At 31.1% G+C, this 12793-nt stretch overlaps 1 protein-coding gene across 1 annotated transcript in view; it reads right to left on the bottom strand.

Annotated features, from left to right (window-relative positions):
* The window catches only part of LOC143228425 (laminin subunit alpha-like), a 189771-nt gene that overhangs the window by 109915 nt on the left and 67063 nt on the right, over positions 1-12793 (bottom strand). The window contains 6 exon segments of the mRNA XM_076459687.1: positions 843-1295; positions 1773-1994; positions 2701-2852; positions 5397-5777; positions 7320-7478; positions 8669-8833. Coding sequence (XP_076315802.1) covers positions 843-1295; positions 1773-1994; positions 2701-2852; positions 5397-5777; positions 7320-7478; positions 8669-8833 — 1532 coding nt within the window.

Here is a 12793-nt window from a genome sequence, read left to right as displayed (position 1 = left end):
ATCCTACCTACAAATTTACACATTTTGAGTTTGGGTGTTAGAACTGGTATTCTGTTTTTTCCTGAGACTTTACAACTGAAGTCATATATTCCTTACAGCGATAAAGTTAGATTTTTTTTTATTTCAGCCAGCGTTTTTCTTGAGCAGCAAAACATTGTCGCAAATAAAATGTTTTATTTCTTCATTAATACTAGAAAATAAAGGTATTTTCCATCTAACTTTATTGCCAAATCTCTAAGTACTCCAGTATACACTAAAGATTCTTAAATACAAAATATTGTACTCCTTATATTGAGTAATTCACTGTGTTATAAGCTAAGTACAATAAATGAAATATAATTAATAATTTATGAGGAATGTTAATTGCACTTGTATTCTTCGTGTTTGTGGAAACTAGGCCCAGCTTTATCAGGTAGTTAAAATCATTAAAAGTTTTTATATTAATCATAAATGCAGATACAAAATTCAAAAACCAAACCTTAAAAGAATATTGTGTGCCTTTGCAGTTCATATAAAGACTAGAAAAAATAATGTTATTCTAAATTTAAACAGTTGAAAGTATGACAAAGATAGCCTTATTAAAGTAAATGTTTACTACAAGTTGCAAAATGTCTTCACATAATGTTTTATATATACATATATATATATTAATGACAAAGGTGGTATTGACAACTTTTACTAACAGCACCAAAATACTTAAAACCACTCTTAGTGATAACCTCTACTGACTAGCTACTTTGTAACATACTGTGAACCTTGTCTTTTATAAACTTTGGTATGATTAAGTTAAAATGTATAAACTGATAACTTGAACAAAACAAAAACTCCTATGGATACAATACCTTTGTTGCTTCTACAGACAGTGGAAAATGAGATTCCATACACTTCCCATCCTGTCTCACACACTGTGACTGTGGAATGGTATAGTCCACTTCCCAATCTTCCAGTGGTATTGCCACAATACCATCAATTGCAATGTTTGAACCATCATTCCTATCCTTCTCTAATGTAACACTGGCATAGTTTGAGTCAAAGTCAAACACTGCAAGTTTTCCCATACGGTCAATAACTGGTTGCCTACAAACAAATGAATATGAACAATCGTAGAGAATAGCTCGTCCTTTGTCCATCTGATTTTCCGTTGCCACATCAACCATCAAGTTTGTCGTTTCTCCACCTTCAGGTGTGTGATACAAGATTACCAAAGCATGTCTGCCAGGTTTGTTGATTTGCAAGTCAAGCTTCAGAGAAAGTTGATCTTTATTTAGCCATGCCATGGGACCAGTTCCAAGTTCCTGTTTACATTAACAAGTGGATAATGACTATATGAAGTAAACTTCAGCATCTTCTAAAACATTTAAATGCAAATATATCTAGTTAATACACAAATGTATACTTTCATACAAAGCTTATTACAAGTATTTTTCATGAAAATCCCATTTATACACAAAAATACATGTATACTATCATAAAGTAGTTTATACTTAAATTATGCTATGATATGCTGATAATAATTAATTAAGCTTATTTCATACTACAAATTTACAACTGAAGTTATCTCATGATACATAGATTACACATAAACATGTCCTATGTTACCCAATGTAATTGTTTATTAAAATATGTTTCATTAAGCAAGCTATGCAATGAGTTTGTTTGATGATATAAATGAATAGTTATATTCTAAAGTGATACAATCAGGTAAAACTGTTCCTGAGAAAATATACCAGATACTGAACAGTAATGTATAGAAGAAAAATCATAAAACTAACAGTAAGAACAGTCTCTTCAGTAAACATTTTAGCTTTAGTTCTCTGGTCTCCCACTGCAACATAAGCAGCCTCTCCCTTCACAATGTTGCTTTTTTGAGTCAGTCCGGGATATCGGAAATGACGACAAAGCCCTGAAGTAGAGCCAATCTTGCATGGCATGTTCACTTCTTCTTGAAGCAGTGTTGCTTCAAAGTATGCTTGAGGTAGTAGTACTAAATAATCCTAGCAATGAAAGAAATGTTCTTAATTTAGTGGAGACACAAAGTCAGAATAAGTTTAAGTAGAAGAAGAAATTTGAACAAATACATATGAACTTTCATCTGGTAGAATTATCACCTGTGGTTAATAAATACAGTTGTACTGTTTTATCATAGTTTTCACACATGCAGAACTGCTGAGCGTGGTTGATAAATTCAAGTATAATGTTTTATCATAGTTTTCACTCTGGCAGAACTGTTAAGTGTGGATAATAAACATAAATGTACTGCTGTACCAGAGTGAAAACTATTATATGTGCTACAGAGTAAGTTGTATAACAAAAACATTAAAATTTAAGATATGAAATAATGTTTCAGCATGTTGCTACACATTCAAATGATACAACATTTAAAAAAAAAAACACTAAGAAAAAACTTAGCAATTAATATGCTATTCAAAAGTATTATAAAATTCAAAAAATGAAAATAATTTCTAATTTGTAGCAAACTAAATGTACAATCAAATCTATACACCCAATAAATAAACATATGTAGTGGGCACAAACCAATAGGTTCTACGATTCAATAAACTCAAATAGAGTTGTTAAAACACTAGCCATAGAAAAGTTTTCTACATTAGTTGACACTGTCCAATGAAAACTAACTTATCATAGAGAGAGAAGGTTTTTTTTTTCTATCTTAGTGGACATGTACACTGATGAGTAACTTACCACAAATAGAGGTTTTTCAACTTTAATGGATACTGTCCATCTGCCTGGATTCAAAACAAATGGTGAAGCAATAAGACCCTGCTTACCAGAAACTAAGACAAACCTGGGTTCATCAGTGGACTTGAAGACAACATCACTACTCTGTTCTGTCTCTGTCATGCAAAAATATTTAGAAATCTTTTATTACCATCCACTGCTTTATATTATGAAAGTATGCTACACATGATGATGAAAAGCCCACTTGAAGTAAAAATGTATTCAAAAGATGGCTGGTATTGGTGTTAAAACTTTAATTACAATAAAGTACAGAAAGATGGCTGGTATTGGTGTTAAAACTTTAATTACAATAAAGTACAGAAAGATGGCTGGTATTGGTGTTAAAACTTTAATTACAATAAAGTACAGAAAGATGGCTGGTATTGGTGTTAAAACTTTAATTACAATAAAGTACAGAAAGATGGCTGGTATTGGTGTTAAAACTTTAATTATAATAAAGTACAGAAAGATGGCTGGTATTGGTGTTAAAACTTTAATTACAATAAAGTACAGAAAGATGGCTGGTATTGGTGTTAAAACTTTAATTACAATAAAGTACAGAAAGATGGCTGGTATTGGTGTTAAAACTTTAATTATAATAAAGTACAGAAAGATGGCTGGTATTGGTGTTAAAACTTTAATTACAATAAAGTACAGAAAGATGGCTGGTATTGGTGTTAAAACTTTAATTACAATAAAGTACAGAAAGATGGCTGATATTGGTGTTAAAACTTTAATTATAATAAAGTACAGAAAGATGGCTGGTATTGGTGTTAAAACTTTAATTACAATAAAGTACAGAAAGATGGCTGGTATTGGTGTTAAAACTTTAATTATAATAAAGTACAGAAAGATGGCTGGTATTGGTGTTAAAACTTTAATTACAATAAAGTACAGAAAGATGGCTGATATTGGTGTTAAAACTTTAATTACAATAAAGTACAGAAAGATGGCTGGTATTGGTGTTAAAACTTTAATTACAATAAAGTACAGAAAGATGGCTGATATTGGTGTTAAAACTTTAATTACAATAAAGTACAGAAAGATGGCTGGTATTGGTGTTAAAACTTTAATTATAATAAAGTACAGAAAGATGGCTGGTATTGGTGTTAAAACTTTAATTACAATAAAGTACAGAAAGATGGCTGGTATTGGTGTTAAAACTTTAATTACAATAAAGTACAGAACAACATTTCAACATTCTTAGGTCATTTTCTAGTTAACAAATAGGTTAGGTTCACGATGACCGAAGAAGGTCAAAACGTTGTTTGCTCTTCTATGTAAAATATTTTCTCAACCCAAACGAGCCGGTTTTGCATATATATTACTCTGATCTGTAGTTGAGAAGGTTATTTTGTCCACTGAAGAATTACTATTCTGTGTTATAACTAAACCAAAACTGCAAATCACATGCTAGCAAGGTGTTAGATACACATGACTGTTTCAATTAATATGTGTGTTATGATTTAGATAGGTTAAGTAGCATAGCAATAGTGTTAAATTTAGTTATTCACTGAAGAAATCGTTTAATGCAGTTTTGTTTACGTAACTGTGTACAAATCATACATTATATAGCTCAGCTGTTGTGAATTTGAGGTTGTTGTATTAATATGTCATGTTACTGGAACCTTTTAAGTTTTTCTCATTGTGTGTGGAATGTTATAGACCTCTACTGGACTATAAATATGTGTCCAAAATGTAGTTCAAGTTAGTCAGTTAAACAGATAGTTAGATCTAGACTGTATGATTAAGATTTCAACCATACATTGGCAATATCTAAAGTGAAATTATCACAAACTATATTGTAGTAGCAGAGTATACACAAAATAATTTCTCTTGTCAAATTGTGTTCTATAGCAAATGAACTAACCTGTATGGAATTTTAATGAAAAAGAAACAATTACTTAAATCTAAGGATACAAATTTGATAACCACCAATTAAGGATAATTTGTCTCATCTAAATGTGTTGTAAACCAGTGCTTTTCAATTGAGTGAATGGTTCATCTAGGGTTTAATGAGATCAAATTCAGGGTGAATGATAGGGTCAATAACAGGGTAAATGAATATTATCAATTGAATAACCTGTTTAACAATAAGGAAATCATTAGCTATTATTATTTATTCTAGTTGTAGTATGATGTATATTTATGTGAAAATAAAGAATTTTACATTTTATTACGTGTTCTGAACTTACATTAGTGAACTGTTGTGAAAAACTTGTTGGATGAACGATATTGGAAAAGGTTGATAAGAACTGGTTTACAATAACTGAACAAGCAAGCCTATATAGACTATGATGAAAAATAGACAATTACTTAAAGCACTGGATACAACTGCCCTAACTAACTTTTATGTATTCATTTGGCTTGTTTTAATACATTATTTTAAAACAAATGGACTTTGTTATGTTTGTTTACTATTGAAATTTATCCTAAAAATCCAGCCCATACATAAAAATTGACACACGTTATATTCCATACTTCCAAAACACCATTGTAGTGTATTATGATGATTATAATATTGGATATTTTGTACACTAAACGATAATCCACTTTCGTTTATATAGTGATATATATTTACTACATTAATACACATAGATCAGTTTATACACCAACAAATGTTACAAGGATCCAGACGAATTGTTAAAATATAATCTTACCTCCAGAAGCTTCTGGTGTGAACTTCACAAACCCATATATGTTCTCTCCACCAAAATTATGGTAACGAAATAAAACATGATACAGATTAGACTTTTCAACATATATACGTAACAGAATTTCCTTCTGAATGTCTGAAAAGATAGCATATCCCCTCCAGGAGTAATCTCCAAATTGTGACTGGTCATAACCAAACCTAACTGGAGTGTCTGATGGGGTTCGTCCATCTTCAAGTTCATACTGCAACTGATGAAGACTAGGGAAATAATGGGTTTGTAGTGGTTTGTCACAACGTCGACCACTGATCCGAGGACGACAAGCACACTTTCCAGTTTTTTTATCACACACATTATTTTCTGAACCTCCAATGTCACACTGGCAATCTGTAAAAAAAAAACAATATATGAATATTGGAGGGTCTATAATATAATATTACTGTTATTCTAAGATAAAACAACATCACAACACTGTTTAAGAAGAAAGGATTTACAGCACAGAAGTAGTAACAAACCTATCAAGTATGTAACTTGACAGAATTTGTCTCATAAGTAGCAAAAAACGTATAAACATTGCTTAAAATAACAACTTATTCTCAAGAGAAGAATTAATAAGGATTGTAATGAGGAAACCATATGGTTTATGTTCAACTCAGGATCACCATTAATAAGGATTGTAATGAGGAAACCATATGGTTTATGTTCAACTCAGGATCACCATTAATAAGGATTGTAATGAGGAAACCATATGGTTTATGTTCAACTCAGGATCTCCATTAATAAGGATTGTAATGAGGAAACCATAAGGTTTATGTTCAACTCAGGATTACCATCCATCTTTTGTGCAGGGAATCTTTTCAATGACAGCACTTTCTAAAATGCTGAAGTTTTTAGTCATAAGTCTAACTTCACAGTCTTTTAAATATTTCTTAGTAATACTATCAATCAACTGTAAAAAAAACCTTTATGTTTTTCACTTCTTTGTGAAATCCAGAAAAGGAACCTACTTTAAGCCCAATGAATGAAATTATAAATGATGTTCTTTTTCAATTCAAAACTCTAGAATCCAATAGAATGAAAATATTGTCCAGTATATGACTATCTGTTGGTTAATGGTTACATTCAGTCTCAAAACATTTTCCTAAGTTAACTATCTTGGTGTCTAAAACAGGGTTAAGTGTTTACAGTTGGTTCTTATCTTGTCAACTGAATATTGTTATGTTGACTATTCAAATAATTTATTCATGAATAGTAGATTATTAAAATATGTCATCAACATATCTCCTGTATTATGAAGGTTTAAACTGGTCAAGACAAGTTTCTAATCACATTATTTGTTAATAAGTTTAAAATCAATTAGCTAAACTTGGTATGAACCTTGAACCCACAGACACTCCACCAAACTGTTCCCAATGACAGTCATTGAAAAAATAAATTAGATATGTTGATAAAAAATTATATTAATTCAATAAAAAAGGGTTTTTATGCCTCTTATAACATCATAATTATGAAAACTGAAATCATTACTTCGCTTTTTAGTTCCTTTAGCACTAAATTTGTATATATACAGACTCAATGTATAAACTAGTAATAGAGGCAGATCCATCAAAAACAGTTTGGAAATACCTTTAGAAAACTCCTAACTATTTTTTACCATAAATCTATTAGTTACAAAAGATTCAATAAAACCCACTAAAAATCCTGTTACATTATAAGTAACACATAATCAATGGTTAATACTCCTGTTACATTATAAGTAATACATAATAAATGGTTAATACTTATTTTTCTGCATAATAAATAATTTTATGGTGCATAATTTCACATAATTTTAATTTTATACCATATAACAATCTCAACATTGATATGATATCAAATCACATGTTGTGACAGCTATGTTCCTCCAAACCTATACCGAGCTTTGATTACCTTGACATCCAAAAAGGTTATCTTCCTCCAAACGGTAACTTCCATCCTTACATTCCTGACACTGACGAGAAATAACGTTGGGTTTACACATACACTGCCCACTAACTCCATCACATAAGTTGATGCCTCCAATAGTACCAGGTCCATAGCAGTCACACTCTGAAACCAAATGACAAATTATTACAAATGAGTGTAATATTTTGATCAAAACCAAAACCATTGCTAGCAATAATAACTCCACCACTATCTTTCTATCCATTATGACAGATACCAAAAAACATTTATTTTTTAACTTTTGATGTTACATGCTAGCAGTCAGTTAATACTAAATGTAAGTAATTCATGAGTAAAATATAACATAACATAACATAAAATTAAAGAACACCAAGAGACCTTTTGGTCTATCTATGCTGCCCCATTCATTAAATTAAACTATACCATTAAAGACACAACTCAAAGTTAGCCCTTATTATTGAAATATTTATCAAGCTTTCCCTTAAACTCCTTTAAATTATCTGCATCCACCACGTCTGAAAGAAAACCATTCTATTAGCCAACTACCTTGTTAAAAAAAATAAAACTGTCCTAGCTGAAGATGTTCCTATCCTGCCAAAATTTATATTTGTGTCCCCCAATCCTAACATTCTCACCATTAAGTATGAAAAGAGATGACACACCAGAACAATCAATTCCATTTACAATCTTAAACACCTCACCTCCCAGTGATACAGTAATATATTTGTGAGTTTTCATGCTAGAAATTGGGTTTCGATACCAATGGTTGGCAGGACACAAATAGCCCATTCTGTAACTTTGTGCTTAACTACAACAAACAAGCTTAAATGCCTCAATCAAATTCCCTCTAACTTTTCTTTATAGAAGAGAAAACAAGTTCAGAAATAATAACCTATCTTCACATGATAAGATTTTCATCCTAGGTATCATCTAAGTAGTCCTTCTCTGAATCCTTTCTATTAAATGAAGTTATGGGCAAGGAATACCATATTGACTAAATGTGATAATTTTATCAAGTTGTTCGTGACATACTGAACACACATCTACACACAGAACAATTAACTCTTAAAAGAACTTACTAATACAAACTTGTTAACTAAATGTCTTAAGTTCACTGAAGGATTAATTAATTAATTTTGTTAAGATTAATACCATCTTTTAACTTGGATGTTTTAAAAACTACAATGACTTTATAATTAAATATATATAAATCAATAGGGATTGTTTTAATGTTCAACCAAGAAAAGCTGTCTCAGTGTTGATAAATAACTTTTAAATAGAGAAATTACAGAAGTGAAGTAAACACACTTATTCAAAGGATGCAGGAAACACACCTTCACAACCCACTGGATTCCCTGCTTGCAAGTTCCAGAACAGAGGTCGACACGTGTCACAGATCCTACCTGTGACACGTTCTTTACATTCACATAACTCTCCACTAGTCAGACTTCCACAACCACCAAATGTTGCTAATACTCCTGCTGGATTACAGTTGCATTCTAAACCAGAAAGCAGTTAAGGAATGACTATTAACAAGGTTAACAAATGTTGTCACACTACACTTGGATTACAGTTGTATTCTAAACCAGAAAGCAGTTAAGGAATAACTATTAACAAAGTTAACAAATGTTGTCACACCACACTGGGATTACAGTTGTATTCTAACTAAGAAAGCAGTTAAGGAATGACTATTAACAAGGTTAACAAATGTTGTCAGATTACACTTGGATTACAGTTGTATTTTAACCAAGAAAACAGTTAAGGAATGACTATTAACAAGGTTAACAAATGTTGTCACATTACACTTGGATTACAGTTGCATTCTAACCAAGAAAGAAGTTAAGGAATAACTATTAACAAGGTTAACAAATGTTGTCACATTACACTGGTATTACAGTTGCATTCTAAACCAGAAAACAGTTAAGGAATAATTATTAACAAGGTTAATAAATGTTGTCACACAACACTTGGATTACAGTTGTATTTTAACCAAGAAAACAGTTAAGGAATGACTATTAACAAGGTTAACAAATGTTGTCACATTGCACTTGGATTACAGTTGCATTCTAATCAAGAAAGCAGTTAAGGAATGACTATTAACAAAATTAACAAATGTTGTCACACTACACTTGGATTACAGTTGTATTCTAACCAAGAAAACAGTTAAGGAATGACTATTAACAAGGTTAACAAATGTTGTCACACTACACTTGGATTACAGTTGTATTCTAAACCAGAAAGCAGTTAAGGAATGACTATTAACAAGGTTAACAAATGTTGTCACACTACACTTGGATTACAGTTGCATTCTAAACCAGAAAGCAGTTAAGGAATGACTATTAACAAGGTTAACAAATGTTGTGACATTACACTTGGATTACAGTTGTATTGTAACCAAGAAAACAGTTAAGGAATGACTATTAACAAGGTTAACAAATGTTGTCACACTACACTTGGATTACAGTTGCATTCTAAACAAGAAAACAGTTAAGAAATAACTATTAACAAGGTTAATAAATGTTGTCACATTGCACTTGGATTACAGTTGCATTCTAAACCAGAAAACAGTTAAGGAATAACTATTAACAAGGTTAATAAATGTTGTCACACGACACTTGGATTACAGTTGTATTCTAACCAAGAAAGCAGTTAAGGAATAACTATTAACAAAGTTAACAAATGTTGTCACACCACACTGGGATTACAGTTGTATTCTAACTAAGAAAGCAGTTAAGGAATGACTATTAACAAGGTTAACAAATGTTGTCAGATTACACTTGGATTACAGTTGTATTTTAACCAAGAAAACAGTTAAGGAATGACTATTAACAAGGTTAACAAATGTTGTCACATTACACTTGGATTACAGTTGCATTCTAACCAAGAAAGAAGTTAAGGAATAACTATTAACAAGGTTAACAAATGTTGTCACATTACACTGGTATTACAGTTGCATTCTAAACCAGAAAACAGTTAAGGAATAATTATTAACAAGGTTAATAAATGTTGTCACACAACACTTGGATTACAGTTGTATTTTAACCAAGAAAACAGTTAAGGAATGACTATTAACAAGGTTAACAAATGTTGTCACATTGCACTTGGATTACAGTTGCATTCTAATCAAGAAAGCAGTTAAGGAATGACTATTAACAAAATTAACAAATGTTGTCACACTACACTTGGATTACAGTTGTATTCTAACCAAGAAAACAGTTAAGGAATGACTATTAACAAGGTTAACAAATGTTGTCACACTACACTTGGATTACAGTTGTATTCTAAACCAGAAAGCAGTTAAGGAATGACTATTAACAAGGTTAACAAATGTTGTCACACTACACTTGGATTACAGTTGCATTCTAAACCAGAAAGCAGTTAAGGAATGACTATTAACAAGGTTAACAAATGTTGTGACATTACACTTGGATTACAGTTGTATTGTAACCAAGAAAACAGTTAAGGAATGACTATTAACAAGGTTAACAAATGTTGTCACACTACACTTGGATTACAGTTGTATTTTAACCAAGAAAACAGTTAAGGAATGACTATTAACAAGGTTAACAAATGTTGTCACACTACACTTGGATTACAGTTGCATTCTAAACAAGAAAACAGTTAAGAAATAACTATTAACAAGGTTAATAAATGTTGTCACATTGCACTTGGATTACAGTTGCATTCTAAACCAGAAAACAGTTAAGGAATAACTATTAACAAGGTTAATAAATGTTGTCACACGACACTTGGATTACAGTTGTATTCTAACCAAGAAAGCAGTTAAGGAATAACTATTAACAAAGTTAACAAATGTTGTCACATTACACTTGGATTACAGTTGTATTCTAAACCAGAAAGCAGTTAAGGAATAACTATTAACAAGGTTAATAAATGTTGTCACACTACACTTGGATTACAGTTGTATTCTAACCAAGAAAACAGCTAAGGAATGACTATTAACAAGGTTAAGAAATGTTGTCACATTGCACTTGGATTACAGTTGCATTCTAAACCAGAAAGCAGTTAACGAATGACTATTAACAAGGTTAACAAATGTTGTCACATTACACTTGGATTACAGTTGTATTCTAACCAAGAAAACAGTTAAGGAGTGACTATTAACAAGGTTAACAAATGTTGTCACACTACACTTGAATTACAGTTGTATTGTAACCAAGAAAACAGTTAAGGAATGACTATTAACAAGGTTAACAAATGTTGTCACACTACACTTGGATTACAGTTGCATTCTAAACCAGAAAGCAGTTAAGGAATGACTATTAACAAGGTTAACAAATTTTGTCACACTACACTTGGATTACAGTTGCATTCTAAACCAGAAAGCAGTTAAGGAATAACTATTAACAAGGTTAATAAATGTTGTCACACTACACTTGGATTACAGTTGTATTCTAACCAAGAAAACAGTTAAGGAATGACTATTAACGAGGTTAACAAATGTTGTCACATTACACTTGGATTACAGCTGCATTCTAAACCAGAAAGCAGTTAAGGAATGACTATTAACAAGGTTAACAAATGTTGTCACACTACACTTGGATTACAGTTGTATTCTAACCAAGAAAACAGTTAAGGAATGACTATTAACAAGGTTAACAAATGTTGTCAATCCTCCTGCTTGGTCACTGTTACATTCTAGAGCAGGAAAAAAAACCGTTTATTGAGAAAATTTTAATAGTTTAAGCATAAGACTGTCAAGAATTGTAAGAAAAACTGATACAGATAGGTTTGACATTAAAAACACACAAAACTACTGTGATCATCATTAGCTTGATAACAGTTGAAGACTGAAATATTATGATACTTTCACCTTGTGGAGATCTCAAGACAACATAACAGAAAAGGAATTATACACATTACTCTATGCAAGGAGGAAAGTGATTCAAAACAAAAGATATTTTGATTATCAAATTGTTATTCAAGTCCAGATTAGTTATCCACTATAAAATGTCTTATCTTCACAATAAACACAGTTATACATAGAATGTTAAGTAAATTAGAGATAATGGTAAATCTTTTACCTTGAAAACAAAAACTATTATATAAAGTAGGTAGATTACACTATCTAACAAAATTTTTACTATTTCTTGTTCCTGAGCAGAAAGCATTATTTTCCTATTGCTTGTGCCTAAAGTAAATGGAAAAGACCTATTTTTCTCTTCAAACTTTGTTTTGTGACGTCGGTAATGAAATTTTCAAATTTACCCATTTTCCAGAACATTCCAGATAGATTCAGTTTTGAGTAGCTGATAGAGGATTTTCTCAAACTGACAAGAATTTTCAAAAACTTTCTAGAATGTTGTATAACTTACGAGAATTTTCAAGAACCTTCTAGAATTTTCTAGAACTTTCCATAGTAATATATATACAGGGGCTCACCACTCACCACTTCAGTTTAGTTCTAGCTGCCTAAGTGAACAATAGACCTATCTGAT

The sequence above is a fragment of the Tachypleus tridentatus genome, chromosome 10 (assembly GCF_004210375.1).
Source record: "Tachypleus tridentatus isolate NWPU-2018 chromosome 10, ASM421037v1, whole genome shotgun sequence".
Taxonomy (NCBI): domain Eukaryota; kingdom Metazoa; phylum Arthropoda; class Merostomata; order Xiphosura; family Limulidae; genus Tachypleus; species Tachypleus tridentatus.
This window is presented reverse-complemented; position numbering and strand designations above follow the sequence as displayed.